Source organism: Syzygium oleosum, unplaced genomic scaffold, assembly GCF_021117445.2.
Source record: "Syzygium oleosum isolate NSW1041296 unplaced genomic scaffold, Sole_v2.1 Sole_v2.52, whole genome shotgun sequence".
Lineage (NCBI taxonomy): Eukaryota > Viridiplantae > Streptophyta > Magnoliopsida > Myrtales > Myrtaceae > Syzygium > Syzygium oleosum.
Genome location: NW_026607536.1, coordinates 443,849 through 461,012, shown reverse-complemented (window position 1 = coordinate 461,012; position 17,164 = coordinate 443,849). Strand labels below are relative to the sequence as shown.

The 17,164-nt window shown below is 40.4% G+C and overlaps 2 protein-coding genes across 3 annotated transcripts; one reads left to right on the top strand and one right to left on the bottom strand.

The window, feature by feature from the left end:
- The first annotated feature begins 1,711 nt into the window (after positions 1 to 1,711).
- LOC115679722 (probable receptor-like protein kinase At1g11050) lies at positions 1,712 to 5,715 on the top strand. Of its 2 annotated transcripts, XM_030603390.2 has the most exons (3): positions 1,712 to 4,032; positions 4,886 to 5,132; positions 5,171 to 5,263. In XM_030603390.2, the coding sequence occupies exons 1-2, from the start codon at positions 2,012 to 2,014 to the stop codon at positions 4,920 to 4,922; spliced, it is 2,058 nt and encodes a 685-aa protein (XP_030459250.1). In that variant the 5' UTR covers positions 1,712 to 2,011; the 3' UTR covers positions 4,923 to 5,132; positions 5,171 to 5,263. The 2 variants fall into 2 exon arrangements, with proteins under 2 accessions (XP_030459250.1, XP_056163289.1); XM_056307314.1 differs by lacking the exons at positions 4,886 to 5,132; positions 5,171 to 5,263 and adding an exon at positions 5,422 to 5,715 and having other exon boundaries at positions 1,713 to 4,032.
- A 7,444-nt stretch (positions 5,716 to 13,159) lies between these two features.
- LOC115679564 (uncharacterized) lies at positions 13,160 to 16,956 on the bottom strand. Its single transcript, XM_030603177.2, is given in 3 exon segments — positions 13,160 to 13,524; positions 14,930 to 15,286; positions 15,800 to 16,956. Coding segments are annotated over 3 exon segments (993 nt in total). The 5' UTR covers positions 16,355 to 16,956; the 3' UTR covers positions 13,160 to 13,443.
- Between the last annotated feature and the right edge of the window lie 208 nt (positions 16,957 to 17,164).

Genomic DNA, 17,164 nt, shown 5'->3' with positions numbered 1-17,164 from the left:
TTGCACTAATGTATTTTTCATCATTGTTACTATCTTTTCATAAACTCTTCTATATAATTTGTAAGTTTTCTTGAGAAAGCGTGGTGAGGACCATTATGTGCATCTTTCCATATAAAACCAATGAGTTTTTGCAATTATGGCATTATGCATTAGCGCAGAATTCTATTGTTCCATGTCTAAAAGTAGGAATTTTCTTTCGTGCTGGTAAGTGTCAAAAAACCAATGCTGAAAAAATGTCTCAACTAAAATTTTCAGTAACTTATCAACATTTTTATGAAATATCCAACTTTACTTTGCAAATTATCAATTTCTATACTAATTTGCCAACTTTTATTGGCACAACTTATCAAACCTTCCGATTTACTAACTCTTAGATGAAATCATTGACCTAATTCTTGGATAAGAAAGTTAAGTAAAAGTTAATATTAATCATAGATTTTTTTTCAAAGAGAAGTTGGTTATTTTAAAAGAAAAATTATTGTTGGTAACTAACTTAAATAAAAGTAAGTAATGCAAAATTAATTGGTAATTTGATTGCAAAAAAGAGTTTATAAGGAAGGAAAAAAAGCGGTAAATTAAATAAATCATATAAATGTCGATAAGCAACTTAAATTGGAACCCAAAACTAGTTGATAATTTAATTGAAGAAAAGTTTGTAATTCACAAATAAAAGGTTGGTGATGTTGTGTAATGGTCAGTAAATTTGAGGTATTTTAATAACTAGAACAAGATTTGGTAAAAAATAAGAGAAGTTTTTTTTTTTATCATAGATAAGAGAAGTTGATAGTTTTGAAAATAAATAAATAAAAAATCAGACAAACATTGGTAACAGGCTTAAACAAGAGTTGGTAACTTGATCAGAGAAAAGCAATAATTAAAAGAATAAAATAAATATTGATAAGTAACTCAAACGAGAATTAGCGACAAAAAAAACGAGAATTGATAATTCAAATTATTTGATTATTTGATCGGAGAAAAGTCGGCGAGTCACTCAAATAATGGTTAGTAAATCTATATAGGAGTAGATAATTTTAGAGCTTTGATAAATAAAAAAAAGGAAGGAAAAATAAAAATATTTTAAAGATAAGAAAATTTTGATAACTCATAATTTGTCAGAAATAGTTAGTAGATTCATAATAACGTCGAGAAATTAGTCACGGAAAAAGAACTACTTTCTCTTGTGCATGAACTTAATAGGAATAGTCCGTGCAATATTGCTTTATTAGTTGGGGATGCTTACTGCGGTTCCATGCCTCGGTCATTTTCTCAGCACTTTCGTGTTGCTTTCTGCATACATGCTTCTGGTCCACTACACATTGCACGACTAATTTTCCCACTCCGAGAATGCGAAACGACCACCATGTCGGTCAGTGTTCTTGAATAGATTGATTCTACGACCTCCTTCCTCGTTCGAGTCGCCCACTTCAATCTCCTCGGCGTGCGTACTTGACCAGACTCTAGTATTCCAAACCTTACCCTTGACGACCACAACGATTAACCCCTCATCACAAATTTCTTTTTTCCCTGTTCCTAGTCAAACCGCCGGAAGTCAACCAAAAATCACTTGTTGGGACCCACAAGCTAGTGGCAGTTTTGTTCACTCTGTTCAAGACGAGACGCCTTTCTCAAAATATCGAAGGTGGGTCGAAGCTGGTGGAATACGTTAATGTCTGAAGCTATATACTCACCAAACTTTATAAGATCTGCTTTTCAGTTTTTATTTTAAAGCATATTCAGCAGTGTTACCTTCTCCTCTGATGGCGGCAAAAGGACAAAGTTATAACTGTGTCATGTCAGCAGCCACGAAACTCTGGAGAGGAGAGGAGAATGGTTTTGACCAGGCCACGGGTGTGCGCTCCTTCCTTCTGTCTGCCTTTTGAAGCTCCGTTCATGGCGTCTCCATCTCCCTCTTGAACCACCACCACCACCACCTTCTTTGATACTCCTCCCGTCTCCCATCTCTCATCAGAATCCTTTTCTGCAGCGGAAGAGCAAAAAAAGAATCGCACCCATGAAGTCAAAGATGAATCTTGAATCGGGGTCGACCGCTACCGTCTCCATCATCTCCTCCTCCGCCTTCTTCTTCTTGGCAGTTCTTTCTCTCTCTGCTCTCTCTCCGACTTCCGCAGCCGCCGCAGCCTCCGCCGCCGCCACGAACGGATCGGCATGCCCCATGGATCTCAGCTACATGCGCAGAATCCCTTGGAACACTTCGAATTGCCAACCCCCCATCTTCACCCCCAACGGTTCCCTCAACGGCACCTCTAAGAGCACCTGTTGCCAGAACGTCCTGTCCCTCTTCGGCGTCGCTTTGGCTCAGAGGCTCCGACAGACTTCTCTCTTCAACCTCCCTGACCTCAACACCTCCATTTCTTGCCTCCAAGACTTCCAATCCACCCTCACTTCTCTCTCGCTCCCCACCAATCTTGTTTCCTACTGCCTCAACCCTTCGCAGTTCGTCATCACGCCCAACACCTGCGCTGACATTAAGACTGCGCAGGACTGGGTCAGGGAACTCGGCAACTCAACTGCTCTTGATTCGGACTGCAAAGCCGACCTCACTGTTTTGACCTACTGTGACCAGTGCGTGGCTGCTGGTTTCAAGGTCCAAGCCCAGCTGCAAACCATCGGTGGTAATAATTCTAATACTGCAGATTGCTTCTATTTCACTATTCTGTATGCTGCTGGTATTGTCAATGCTTACGGGCCAGAGAGTACTGGCGTGCTCTCGTGTGTTATGGCATTGTCGATCAATAACCAAGGGAGTTCAGCTAGTAAACGGCACACCGATCTTGTTTTTGGCTTGACTGGCGCTGGTGTTGCGGTCATAGTCATGTCTTGTTTGCTGGGTTTGTACTTTTGGTATGATAGGAGGTGGAAGAGGAGTAGGAGAATTCAGGAATCTAATGCAGATTTTAGTCTTGACCCGGAGGAATCGGGGTCTAGGGCAAGACCAAGACCTAATACAGGGTCTATTTGGTTCAAAATTCGCGATCTTGAGAAAGCAACCAACAACTTCTCACAGCAGAATTTCATCGGGCGGGGGGGTTTTGGATTGGTTTTCAAGGGAGTTCTATCTGATAGAACGGAGGTTGCCGTCAAGAGAATTATCGAATCTGATTTCCAGGGGGATGATGAATTTTGCAACGAGGTCGAGATTATTAGCAATTTGAAGCATAGGAATTTGGTGCCACTCAGGGGATGCTGTGTGGTAGACGGAGATGATGATGATTATGGTGAAATGAGTGGCCAGAGATATCTTGTCTACGATTACATGCCAAATGGTAATCTTGATGATCACCTTTTCACATCGCCTGATAATCAAAGTGGGAAGAAGACATTGACCTGGCCTCAAAGGAAAAGCATTATTTTGGATGTGGCAAAGGGGCTTGCTTATTTGCACTATGGGGTGAAACCTGCAATATATCATAGGGACATTAAAGCAACAAACATTTTGCTGGATGCAGACATGAGGGCAAGAGTCGCAGATTTTGGATTAGCAAAGCAAAGCAGAGAAGGACAATCCCATCTTACTACCAGGGTGGCCGGAACTCATGGCTATTTGGCTCCCGAGTATGCACTTTATGGACAGCTGACTGAAAAGAGCGATGTCTATAGTTTTGGAGTGGTTGTTTTGGAAATAATGTGTGGGAGAAAGGCTCTTGATTTGTCTTCTTCAGGGTCACCACGGGCATTTTTGATAACAGATTGGGTCTGGTCTCTGGTAAAAGCTGGGAAGATAGAAGAGGCATTTGATGCTTCATTGTTGAAAGATGGAGAGTCTACAAATTCCAACCCAAAAAGCATAATGGAGAGATATGTGCTGGTTGGGATACTGTGTGCTCATGTTATGGTGGCTCTAAGGCCAACCATTTTGGATGCACTGAAAATGTTGGAAGGAGATATGGAAGTTCCTTCCATCCCAGACAGGCCAACTCCCCTGGGACACCCATCGTTTTACGAAGATGGCAACACTTTCAGCATATCACCAGCCTTAAGTGGGCCCAAATTGAACGCTGGAGACATGCTCAGGTAACAGAAGTTGAGAAAAGTTGAATGATTGACCCCATATGTTTAGACTGCTTAAAAGGTGCATAGATAAGTAATTTTTCATTGGGCATCCTTATAAGGAAGTATGGGTTGGTTTTTGTAAAGTACTGGATGCAAAAAGGTCCCTGTTCTGTATATAGTCTTGTAAGAGTAGCATACTGTGTGCCACACATATCTGGTTATCAAGGGGCTGTTCACGTGACCTGTGAATTAGGATGTTGTTCTAATTTCGAGAGATATATGGCTTTCAGTGTCTCTGTTGGATCAGACTTGATAGTTGTACTCCCGTTCTGTCTCCTCTGAAAGTTGGACAATTAGCAAGGCAAATTCACTCTATAAGACATGAAGATGCTGAATTTGATATCTGAATATTGCACTATTCTTGTGTCTTTTCTTCCTTTAGGTAGTGAATGTTAGTAATAAAGATATGCTTGTATAGGAAATTTAGAGTAGTATATGGTGCTCGAGATCTGATCTTGGGTCTTCCATTCATGTGAAAGGAAGTTTAGTTGGCTAGAAGACAAGAAGGAAGTGAACGAAACAATCAATTGTGGGATATAGCTCTCCTCGTTTTTGTCTTCACTTCCCATTTGTTGGTGTTGACGACTTGGAGAAAAATGTCCTATGAGACCTTATGGAGAAGAAACTTAAAAGAGAAATCAAGTGATAATTTGACATTGGATGTTCTGTTGCATTTTAAATTGCAAGAAAATTTGACAGCATACCTGTTGCTGTTCTACTTCGTCTTGCATAGAAAGCTGCTATTCTATCTGCACTTGTGAAACCAGTAGCTTCTCTGCCGAAGTTGTGATTTTAATGGCTGTACATGCCGCAGGTTTACTCAGAGAGCCGAGGATTTCGATGGAATTTGAATATCCAGGGGACTCGAAATATTTACTACTTTTTTTTTCTATCTTCCTTTAATTGTCTTTGTTCATATCTATGTCGATACAAAATAGAATAGTTTTGGTCATTTGCAAACGCAGGAGAGGAAATAACGTAGTTGAAAGGTGAAGTCACTGCTTGGTAGTATGCTAGGTGGGTATTTGTTACAATTTACTATCAGTTTATCCAAGGCCAGGGTAACATCTCATTTTTTAATTTATTTTTGGTAAGGTAGGTAACATCTCATTTTTTGTCTATACAAAAACAAAAAAAGATCTTGTTCTAGTTTCCACGAAAGTAACAAAGCATTGGTGCGTAACATTTGCAATCTATAGTCCTTTTATTGATGAGCCGCAAGCCCTGATGCTTGCGTTTTGCCAATGCCCATGGCAATTGGAGTAATCGTGTCTCAGAATAGCCTCCATTTTCTTCATTTCAGAGTTCTGCTGACAAAAGACCGTTCTTTCTTGATGCTTTGTTTCACAGATGAAAATGCTAGGTGAATTTAAAATGTTTTATCAGGAGGCAAAGTCTCGAACTTTTGCGTAGTTCAACTGAAATGGGGAGATCAGAACTCTTGCAATGCCGGCCTTTGAATGGCAACAGTTAAGAATGCCATTGTTCGGCGACGTCTTCCATTATTTTAGGCCAGCTTAGTCCAGTGTCCAAATTAGCTGGTAGATTGTATGCCGGGCTCTGTATCTGTTGTCTGTTTTCTCATAGCTTGATGGAAGCAAATCGTGTTCTGCATTTGCATTTCCGCCCACCATGGTCCTTCGACGATCAATTTTTTGGCTGTTCTCTTTGTATTTTTATGGGGGAAACGTTTCCTGTATACCTCAATGATTATTGCAGGGGTGCAGTAGTCTCCACGCCGAAACTTTTCAAACGTCACTATAACAGATGAATTCGATACGAAGGAAGACAAAAAGAAAAAACAAGGTCACGAGCCAATCCAAACAGGCTCTCTCCAAAAGCATATATCACTATCAAGTTTCCTCAAGAAAGCGTCCAAACTGCCCACACCATCTTTGATGCCATGGCCTACTTTTGGCATCCAAAGTCCATTCAGTCATGGAATCTGAAAAACACATAAAGCGCATATCCTTTCTATAATGCAGGTAGTCAAAGGTATCCAAAGCAAGGCACACTAACTAGTAGTGGTTGCTAACCGGTAGAGAGATTGGACCGGCTATTTCGATTACTCTAAATGAAATTTATGTCGTTTTCTTTTCTTGCAATTGAAGTACTTCAAATGAACAGAGACGCAATCGATTTTAATCTGGTCAGGCATAAAGAACATTATGAATTTGAAGGTTTATTCCCTAAGCAAGACAGAAAAATTGATGCCGCTAGAACTAATGTCTGTCAACCTCCACATTGCTGGATTTAGATTCGGAAGAGTGAGTCAGTCATCTGCGAGGGACCTTGATTAGGAAGTAACAATGCGCTTTGAAATATTTGTGAAGACAAATCAAATTTATGCAGTCAAGTTGTTAAATATGAGGAGCATAACTAATTGGATATAAGTAACTGTGAAGCCGACTTGTCTTCGCTTTGCATTAAATGACTGAAGAAATGCCTGTGTAGCTAACCCTGAAATAAAACATTGTAAGATACCATGTACTCATCATCCATCAGGGATCGAGTGAATATGACTAAATCAGAAAATCACTTTGTTTTCTCGTGAAAATGTCAAAAATACATTGAAATTTCAAAATGGTATGTTAATGGTGTCTCCGAGACATTCGTTAAGTATATTTAATAAGCAAATATTTTGATTTTAATAAGTCAATCACAGATAACACGAATGAGGCGCTGTATTGAAATTAAAACCCTAGTGTTTAACAAGTGCCCCCAGTCATTAACAAAAATCCATTTTCAAATTCATACATTAATTATGTTGCTCAGTCAGTCTCTTCTGTCTATGATGATCTAATTCTCTAGCCATCACCTCAACTGCAGAACATTCTCAGGACCCATCAAAAGCAAAATTGCAAGATATTTCCACGGAAGAAACTTACCGCATCTTGCTAGATGTTTGACCTATTAATATGAAAGAATAAAGATATGGTAAAACTTCCAATGGAGCTTGCTTGGCTCCTCTCCATTAGCAGCTTGCTGCTCTCCCAGCTCCTCAATACTCCCGACTTCACTAGTCGTCGCCCGCCAGCTATCGCTCTCTGGCCAAATCGCTGCTTTTGTTGTTTGGAGTAACGGGGTTGCTAGGTTGTGGGCCGTGGTCAGGGTCACTGATTGGATTTCTGTAGCTGATGGTCCAGGTTCTTCAGCGCATCAACCCTACCCCCTCTAGCCGTAGACAGTGTCCCATCTCGCTAGTAAAAGTTTCGAAAATGATGGTTCGAATGCATCATGGAAAAGGAAAAAAAAGGAAATGTTCGGAAATCCTCATCTCCGACCTCACGAGAACTTGATACACTTTCTACAGAAATAAAGAATAGCCTCTTCAGTTCGAAAAAGGAGGAAAATAGCAGGACCTCAAACAGTCAATAATACTGACTTACCAGTTTTTGTCGATCTTCGTAATTGTGAGGATGAAGCTATGGCTGAACATATTTGTGATGTTGACACTGAATTTGGGGATGAGAAAAGTACTGATGTTGGCGTGGGGGCTAGCAAACCTGAAACAACAAGAGACCTTGCCCCTACCCCTTATCAAAAAGATTACTCTGTTGCCCCGTTAGGTGTGTCTTGGAAAAATATTACCATGCGCAATCTTGCCCAGTCTGCTAAGCTAGAATTTCATCCCCCTATCAAGAATGGAGAAAAGCTTATAGCAGTTCCTCTACCCGAGGTGTTAGCCGAGGGCATGTCACATTTCCAAAACTGCCTTGTTGGTTACTTTCTCGCCCCCAATGCATCCTTTTATTTAGTAAGAAGAGTTATTGAAAAACTGTGGGGCAAAGAGAACTTTATAGATATTTCTGCCACGGAAGATTGCTTCTTCTTTTTTTCGCTTCTCAAACGTAGCGAAAATGGTGGAAGTTATGGAGGTGGGGGTGTGGGACATTGCAGGAAAACCTATGTTCCTACAAAAATGGCATCCTCTTATTAGATTAGAGAGAGCAATGATCACTTCTGTGCCTGTTTGGGTACGTCTTTAAAATGTACCTCATGTTCTATGGACCAAAACAGGTTTAAGTTACGTTTGTAGTGTTCTTGGAAGACCTCTATACTTGGACTCGGCCACTGAACAAAAAAGGCGACTATCCTATGCGAAGGCATGTATCCTCATAGACATAGATAGCACATTCCTTGAAAAATTCGATATTGACTTGGGTAATGGTGAAATTTTTTAGGCGTTGATGCAATATAACTAGGTGCCTTTGAGATTCCAGAAATGTAACTGCTTTGGCCACAAAGATTGTGCTAGTAAAAGCAAAGAAATATGGGTCTTTAAGAACTAAAAAACTGAAGGCCCTCCTAACTCGGTCTTAGGCCATCGGGAGCCGATAGTAAATCAAAATGTTGCACAAGTAACTTCTGGCCTATCTAGGCCACCTCTCATTCCGAAGAGCAATTTCAACTCCTCAATTACCCAGTCAATTGCCTCTACTTCTATGTTGTTCGATCCATCTTCCTCACAATTTACACAAGTTGGAAGCAAGGAAATAGGGTCAAACAGAAAATACAAAGGTGACCACAACTTAGTGTCTTCAGTTAGTAGTTTTGCTCTTTTGGAAGTGGTGGATGCTTCGGATTGTCCCTTGGACACACCGGGGGTCTTGGGGATGCAACGGAGCCTCCTGATTTATGAATATTGTCTCTTGGAACGCGAGGGACCTTAATCGCAGCCCCAAAAGAAGGGAACTAGTGGAATTTGCTCTGTCCCATGATCCCCAAATTCTCGTTTTGATTGACCACAAAATAAAAGAAGAGTGTTGATTTTGTTGTTGATGGTAGTTTCCGAGGCTGATATTATATGCATAACTACATGTGCAGTAGCCTGGGAAGAATATCGATCTTATGGAAGCCTTCCATTCTTAATCTAACTGTGTTGGAGGTTTCTGCTCAGGTCATACATTGTCTCATTGAAAAACCGGGGTGGACCCTTTTTTGCTGTCTGCCAACTATGGATACAACACTAAAGTTGAACGAGGGTTTCTATGGCGCAACATTTCAACTTTTTCTACAAGACATACCAGAAACTGGCCCTGGTTGTTAATAGGGGATTTTAATGAAACAAGGGACACAAATGAAAGGATTGGCTCCATCGTGCGTTGGACTTCAGGTATGGAGGAACTAAACACCATAGTTGAGGAACTTGCACTGATTGAATCTCTATCCATGGGTCCTTTCTTCACATGGACAAACAAAAGCTCAGGAGTTAATCTTAAAGCAAGCAGAATTGTGAGAGTCTTGATTAATGCAGGATAAGTATAACTACTATTCAATTCAATTCTTGCTTCCAGAAGTTTCCAATCACTCTCCATGTTTGGTGCGACTTGACACCACATATAGGAGGAGGAAATCTTCTTTCAAATTTGTTAATTTCTGGACTGCTAGCCCTGATTTGCTTATGGTCTCCACTTGCTGGCAATAGGAAGTTCGAGGATCAAGAATGTTCACTGTGGTGGAGAAGCTCAAGACATTAAAACGAAAACTCAAGAGTTTGAATAGATCTCAGTTTGGAGATTTACACTTAAAGGTAAAGTAGGCTAAGGAGAGCGTACATTTACTTTGACAGAAGCTTGTGTTTGATCCTTATAATTCCATTACTTGGGATGCTGAAAAAGCACAACTGGAGGAGTTACTTGCTCTTAGTAAATATGAAGAAGTTTTGCTTAAACAGAAATCTAGAAATCTATGGCTCAAGGAGAGTGACAACAATAGTAAGATCTTCTTTGCCTCCATGATGCGAAGGAGTGCCCAGAAAAGGATCATTCATCTCAAACTCGAGGATGGCTCTATTATTACCGAAGAAGGTACTCTTAAGAATTCAATTATATCATATTATCAGCTCCTTCTTGGTAACTCCAGGCGTACAAATATTCCATATGAGAGGTATACTTCTTTATTCCATGAAGATGTCAATGCTCTTGTTACCTTACCTGCACTTCAAAGATAAGATATCCTTAGAGTCTTAAAGGGTTTCAACAACTTCAAAGCTCCGAGTCCAGACGGTTTTAACAGTCTATTCTACAATTGCGCTTGGCCCATCATAGGCCAGGACATTGAAGAAGCTGTCATGGACTTCTTCTCCTAAAAAAAAATGTTGAAATCTATAAATTTCACATTGATTTCCCTTGTGCCGAAGGTCCCAAACCCGTCCTACCTCAAGGAGTTCAGACCCATCTCATGTTGCATTGTTTTATACAAGACCATATCTAAGCTACTTGCAGAGCAAATAAGTTGCATGCTTCCATCGATTGTTGACCTTAACCAAACAGTTTTTATCACCGGGCGACAAATCTCAGAGAATATCCTATTGTGCCAAGACCTATTGCACAACTACCATAGGGGAGACAAAGGTAAACGAGTAGCAATAAAGATTGATCTCATGAAAGCTTATGACATGGTAAAATGGGATGCGGTTCTTGAGGTTCTCAAAGCTATAAACACACCTCAGTACTTGGTTGATCTAATATCCGAATGCATCACTACACCGAGGTTTTCAGTGAACTTCAATGGCGAACAGATCGGCTATTTTAATAGTACTAATGGGCTACGACAAGGTGATCCTCTCTCTCCATACCTCTTCGTCCGGGTTATGAAACTTCTTAATAGAATTGTTAGTGCGAAAGTTGCTGCTTCTGCTTTCAAGTATCACTGGCGCTGCAAAACGCAACGGATTACCCACTTATGCTTTGATAACTCTATAAAAATAGAGTTATTTTATCTACTCTAGGTAATAAATAATGCAATATTTGTTAGAATATATTTGGATTTCCTTTTATTTACTTAATTTTTCCTTGTTTATGCAGAATATTGAGATATGGAGAAAATAAGGAAAATATGGCAAAAAGAAGGAAAGGACTATGCAACCCAGAGAAGAGTTAGAAGGTGGATATCACATTGGGAATTCTGCGATTTATTCCCTAATTTTATACGAAAAAGAAGCAATTGCCTTGTGAAAGGAGTCTTGGATGTTATCATATAAATATGATAACTTGGGGGAACATGGAGTTTTTTTAGATCGTTTTTGTTTTCAGTGTTCTGAGAGTTTTTCAAGTATTTTGAAGAGAAGACAAAAGTGGTGACAGAATTCTTGTTCTTTGATTCAAGATGTTTGGTTTAATTTATATTTTCGTTTTTTCTTCTATTATGTTCTAATTTTCTTTATAAGAGCTACGATGTAGCCTAACCATGATGATATGAATTTCATGCTTTTTATGCTTTGCAAGTAATTTCATTCATGTGAGTTATATATTATTGTGCTTAATGCGTTTAGGTGATTGGCCACCACTTGAATGATCCGATGTGCATGTTTGAGACTGAGAAGTAATAATATGCAATTGCTCCTTATAATATATAACTGTACATTAAATGTGGATAGAAATATACCATGTTATTTGTGTAGCTTTCGGTGATAAGGTGGTCCAAAAGATTCATTGTAAACCGGGAATATTCACAGATTTTAATGCGCTTATGTTTATTTAAATTCACATAGAAATATAGTGAATTGATAAACTGAGTAGGTTTGCTATACTTAGAGATAGGATAGTAAATAGACTAGGAAATTCCGCTATCACATGTTTGATATTGTTCTTGTATGCATAATGATCCGAAATTCATATCTAGTGGTTATGGTGAAATCGGATGCTCTAACATATTTTACCTGATTGATTATCTGCCTTTAGTTTATAAAATTTCGTTTTTAAAAATTGTCTTCTCAATTATATTTTGATCAGTTAGATAAATTTTAGAATTAGTCCATTTTTAATATTTAATTGGTTTATTATCATCAATCTCTGTGGGACGATACTCTTCTCATCATTATATTACTTGTTCAACACATTCGTTGACACGTGCAGAATTTTACGAACATGCTTTGCTGACGATTTGTTCTTATTTGCACATGGAGACGTAGACTCTGTCCTTTGCCTTGTTAATGCCCTTGACAAATTTGCAGTTTTCCCGGGACTACGGTTTAACCTTGACAAATGCCAAATATTTTTTTCTGGGTTAAATGAGGATGAGAAGCTTCTTATATTGGACCACACGCCTTTTTCCACAGGTACCCTCCCTATCAGATACCTAGGTGTTCCCCTTGTTACTGGGAGACTCACTCACACAGACTGTAAGAGTTTTACTGACAAGATCTTTAAGAAATTTGAAAGTTGGGGCATGAAGCATATGAGTTATGCAGGGAGTCTTCAGTTAGCAAAAGTAGTCCTCATCTCCATCAGTACCTATTGGATGCCAATGTTCTTACTTCCAAAGCACACCATATACGAGATTGAGAAGAGAATCCGTCAATTTTTGTGGGCAAGTAATACAGTAAATCATGGATCGCACAAGGTGACATGGCAAGTAGTTTGCTCACCTCAAATGGAAGGAGGATTAGGATTGCTTGATTTGAACTTATGAAACAAAATATTATTAGGCCGCATGCTATGAAATCTCATCAATCGGCCATCCTCTTCCCTTTGGAGTATATGGGTTCACAATACCAAATGCAGAGGCACTCCAATTATGCAGATCAATATTAAGGGCAGTATGGCTTGGAGTTGGCAATGTCTCCTAAAATTGCTACCTCTTCTAACTTCAGTTATCCATAACCCAGAGTACTGTTGCCGAGAAATTTATGATGAACTCAGACATGTGGGACCAGCTGTGGAGTGGTATAACCTGATTTGGACTAGTGGAATAAACAAACCCAATTTTATTGGTTGGCTAGTTTGCAGAAATAGACTACCGACAGCAGAGATTATCGGCCAATGGATGACTTTAGCTGATATCAAATGTAACTTCTGCAGGGTCTGTATAGAAGACAGAACACATTTATTCTTCCAATGTGAGTGGACAGGCATCATTTGGCGCAGTATCCTTGCACAACATGGGATTAGACGTCCTCTAAGAGGATGGAATGAGGAACTTCAATGGATGATTAGGGCAATAAAAGGCAAAGACTTGGCGACAAAACTCCTCAAGGTATCCTTTTTAGCAACCATATATGGCATTTGGATAGAGCGCAACCATAGGCGATTTCAAAATAAGTCATCTGACATCCATATTATTCTAGCAAACGTGCGTAAAAATGTAAGAGGTAGAACTTCATTCTTCCAAAAAATTAGACCTTCCCAGACAAATGTTGCTTTGGCTACTATATGAAGGCTTCCTACCTCCATCTTTTTGAACTATTAGCTCTATTGTAATGCTGAGGAATGCCTCTAAGCTGCTGTTCTTCATTTGCTTTATAATACTTACATTTTACACCAAAAAAAAAACTTCCAGTGGAGAGGATAAGATTTATGATGTTCCAAGCGCGGTCAGTCTGAAGATCAGTGCCCCCATCATTCGGCACCGCAATGGCATAGACCCAAATCAAGAATCACAAAGTAACCAGAAAGTTATCTTGTCTTTGAACATTGGGATATAATCAGATTCATATGAACTCGCATTCATCTGTACGGAAAAAATCATAACAATGGAAATTTTTCTAGGAACTAACGGTCAATTTTTATGAATATACACATTTGAGAATATAGACTAAAAAGGATAATTAAGTGCAAGTATGATGGCTGCTTTGACTTGATATACTGATATGTATCGTCCAGAAAGAAAAATCCAGTAGAGTCCGGTGCTTAGGGTTATAGCATTTGTATTTTCGTACTAAATAATAGTTTATGTGGGGGGAAGAACAGCATTGGTGCCAAAACTTGTGTACGGAGGCCACTTTGGTGCCAAAACTTTCAATCGGATCACTTAAGTGCTAAAAGTTGTGAAAAACGATCACTTAAGTGCCACTTCGCCGGAAATCCGACGTGGCATTTTTTTATTAATTTCTCAAGCTGATGTGGCTCGCCGGAGGCCGATGTAGCTCGCCGGAGGCTGATGTGGCATTTCTTTTCTTTTTTTTTTTCCTTTTCTTTCTTTTTTCCTTTCTTTTCTTTTTTTTTCTTTTCTTTCTTCTTATTTCCGATGGCCGGCGTCCGGCCACCGGCCATGGCCGGCCTCGCCGGATCTGGCGAGGCGAGCCCTCGCCGGGGCTCGCCCTGCCCAGGCGAGGGTCGAGGTCGCCTAGGCGGGCGAGCCCGGCGAGGCTCGCCTCGCCGAGATCCGGCGAGCCGGCCCTCGCCGAGGCCACGGCTGCCTCGCCGGCGAGCGAGCCCTCGCCGGGAGCTCACCCTACCCGGGCGACCTCGACCCTCGCCTAGGCGGGGCGAGCCCCGCGAGGGCTCGCCTCGCCGGATCCGGCGAGGCCGGCCCTCGCCGAGGCCACGGCCCCTCGCCCGGGCCTCGCCCGGAGGAAGGCGATGCCGCGAGGCCGGCCATGGCCGGTGGCCGGACGCCGGCCATCGGAAATAAAAAGAAAGAAAAGAAAAAAAAAAGAAAAGAAAGAAGAAAATCAGAAAAAAATATTTAAAAAATTGAATTATACACATGGAAATGCCATGTGTCATTAAAATTTAAATATAAAAGCCACGTATTAAATTTGATCGGAATTTCTCGCCGTTGGCACTTAAGTGATCGTTTTTTCTCCGATTTGGCACTTAAGTGATCGCCGGCGTAAACTTTTGGCACTTAAGTGATCCAAATGAAAGTTTTGGCACCAAAGTGGCCTCCGTACACAAGTTTTGGCACCAATGCTGTTCTTCCCCCGTTTATGTGTGTGCATATCTATATTGTTAGACCAAAAGTGATGACGCAGTAGTACTCTTAACTAAAATTTTCTTTTGCTACTGAATTCAAACTTTAAACCGCTGAAAGAAAATATGCATATGGTGGTGAAAGAAATTAGCCCTAGAATACGTAATGAACCTCAAAGAGAAAAGCAAATAGATAAAAACATTATCCAGATAGCATATACCTGGATGTGTAAATGGAAGCAGACTCGATCATGCGGAACTTCAACAGTGGAGGCATTCAAAATGCTAATGCCTTCAGCTTCTAAATTCCACAGAAGATTGGAAAGCTTTCCTTGGTCCCTCTTCATACAAATCTGAAGGACGAGTTCACCTTTAGCAATTTCATGCACTGAAATAGTCGGACGACCTTCGTTACTTTCCGATGATGTGTGAGAGCTATCGTCGATAACTAATTGCTTGTTTTGATCCATCACAAATAACATGCTTTCCTTCTGGAGGGTTAGCTCCTCGATTTCATTCTTGATCTCTGGAATGTACTCAAGTACCCCATCAATTATAGCCGGTGCACCCTATCTCTTCTGCATTTTTATGTAAGCATTGTTAATTCATTGTAAGATTGTAAAATAAATAGTCATGGTGAACTGCAAGGGCGCTGAAAAAATTTCTCGATGCAAGAACATTCTTTCAAAAATTGCTCACACATGTAAGAGTACAAATAGTTGACACACATAAGTTTCACAAATGAATAAACATGACCACCTCCGTTGATGAAGCCGGCGGATATATGCAATATCTGGGGAAGCAACATATTACCTAGCTAATTGATAATTCAAGTAGTTAACGATCCGACCTACATTAAATCTCACTTTTCATATTTATGCATCATGAAGATTTGATGTTTTTCTCACTTTTTTTAGCTTGATTCACGCTCAAGAGAATATGTTAACTGTGAAGATTTGCCTCAATGGCTGCTCCTTCAATCTTGATCCTGGAGTGATGGAGACGGGTCAATTGGTGCTACACTAGGAGGCAGGAAGAAAAAAAGCGAGAGAGAATAATTAGAGTAAGGGGGAGTAGGTGGAGACGGAAACCTTGGATGAAGGAGAATGAGGGAGCAAATCAGCTAGTGTCAAGTAGCAGGCATTGAGATTCATCCTCCTCACTCTCTCCTTGGCATTGTGGTCTTCCTTCTTCTTCTCTATGGTCATCTCCGTCGCCATTTCAGTCTCGCAGCTCATCACTGATTTGCCGCTTCTGGCCAATCCTAATTCTCTTGACTTGGCCAACTCAAGTATTAACTCGTTGTTCATGTCATTGTCCCTTTCTATAACAGCAGCTACTGAAGACGATGATGTGCTGCATTCTCGGGGGATTGCAATCTTCTGCAATGTGCCACCGGGAATCTGTGGTGGGTTCGATAAATTGTCACTCTCGGGAAAGCTCGGATCTCGATTGGTTTGTGATAAATATAGGTCTTGCTGATCGAGAGAGATGCTTGCACTGGGACCCTCATTGTTGCTGGTTGTGCTTTCTTGTAGAATTAGTTGCCATAAATCATCAAGTGATTCTTGGGAAAGATTAGGGTAGGTTCCAGATTCGATAGGATTAAGGTTGTTGGGGTCTTCAGGAGGTGGAGGAAGAGACATATATGCAGCTGGTCTGCAGCTAGCTAGAGAGAGATAACTCAGTAGATGAAATCTCTGAGAAGGAAATTAGAAGAACGGTTCTGGGTTGAATTGAAGCCATAGTATACTACTTTCAGATTCTCCAATGAACATCACTGAAGATTAGTGCAGTACAAGAGCCGTGGGGGGGGGACCATAATGCGATCCAGTCTCCAAGGTCAAGAAATGAATGCGAGCCCTAGCTAGAGCCACAATTGTGTGAAGATAAATAATAATAGTAATAACAGTAAGTGTTATCGTTATTATTATAATAATAGAGAAGAATGCGAGAACAGGAAACCCTAGATTTGAGGCATCTTTCTTGAATAATGAAGATATTACCAAAAAGATAAAAGAATAACATGTGGTCACGAATCCACAGTGACGAGAAGGCTAATATGCAGATTAACCTATGCTAAGCGATCGCAAACATTTGCCTACCCATTCACACTGAGACAGAGAGACGCAGAGAGAGAGTTCTATGGCATATGCTAAAGAAGAGTTTCCAGAAGAGAAAGTACGAGTTCTATACTGCAACACCATTAGAGAGAGAGAGAGAGAGAGAGAGAGAGAGAGAGAGAGAGAGAGAGAGAGAGAGAGAGAGAGAGAGAGAGGAGAGGAGGGTTACCTCTTATATGTCATCATTCCAAAGGAGGATTCCACAAGCTAAACAATTCTCTAAACATGGCAAAGTCAATGGATCGTGAAAGAAAAACGATATTCATAAAAAAGAACAGATTATCATTAGGAGAATGCAGTCGAGAGAGATTCATGAAAAATGAAACATCCAGC

Bases quoted from the DNA above. Each gene is read 5' to 3' on its own strand.
- LOC115679722 (XM_030603390.2), top strand. From the start codon at position 2,012: ATGAAGTCAAAGATGAATCTTGAATCGGGGTCGACCGCTACCGTCTCC. The intron at 4,033-4,885 runs GTAACAGAAGTT...TACATGCCGCAG, and splicing joins AACGCTGGAGACATGCTCAG to GTTTACTCAGAGAGCCGAGG.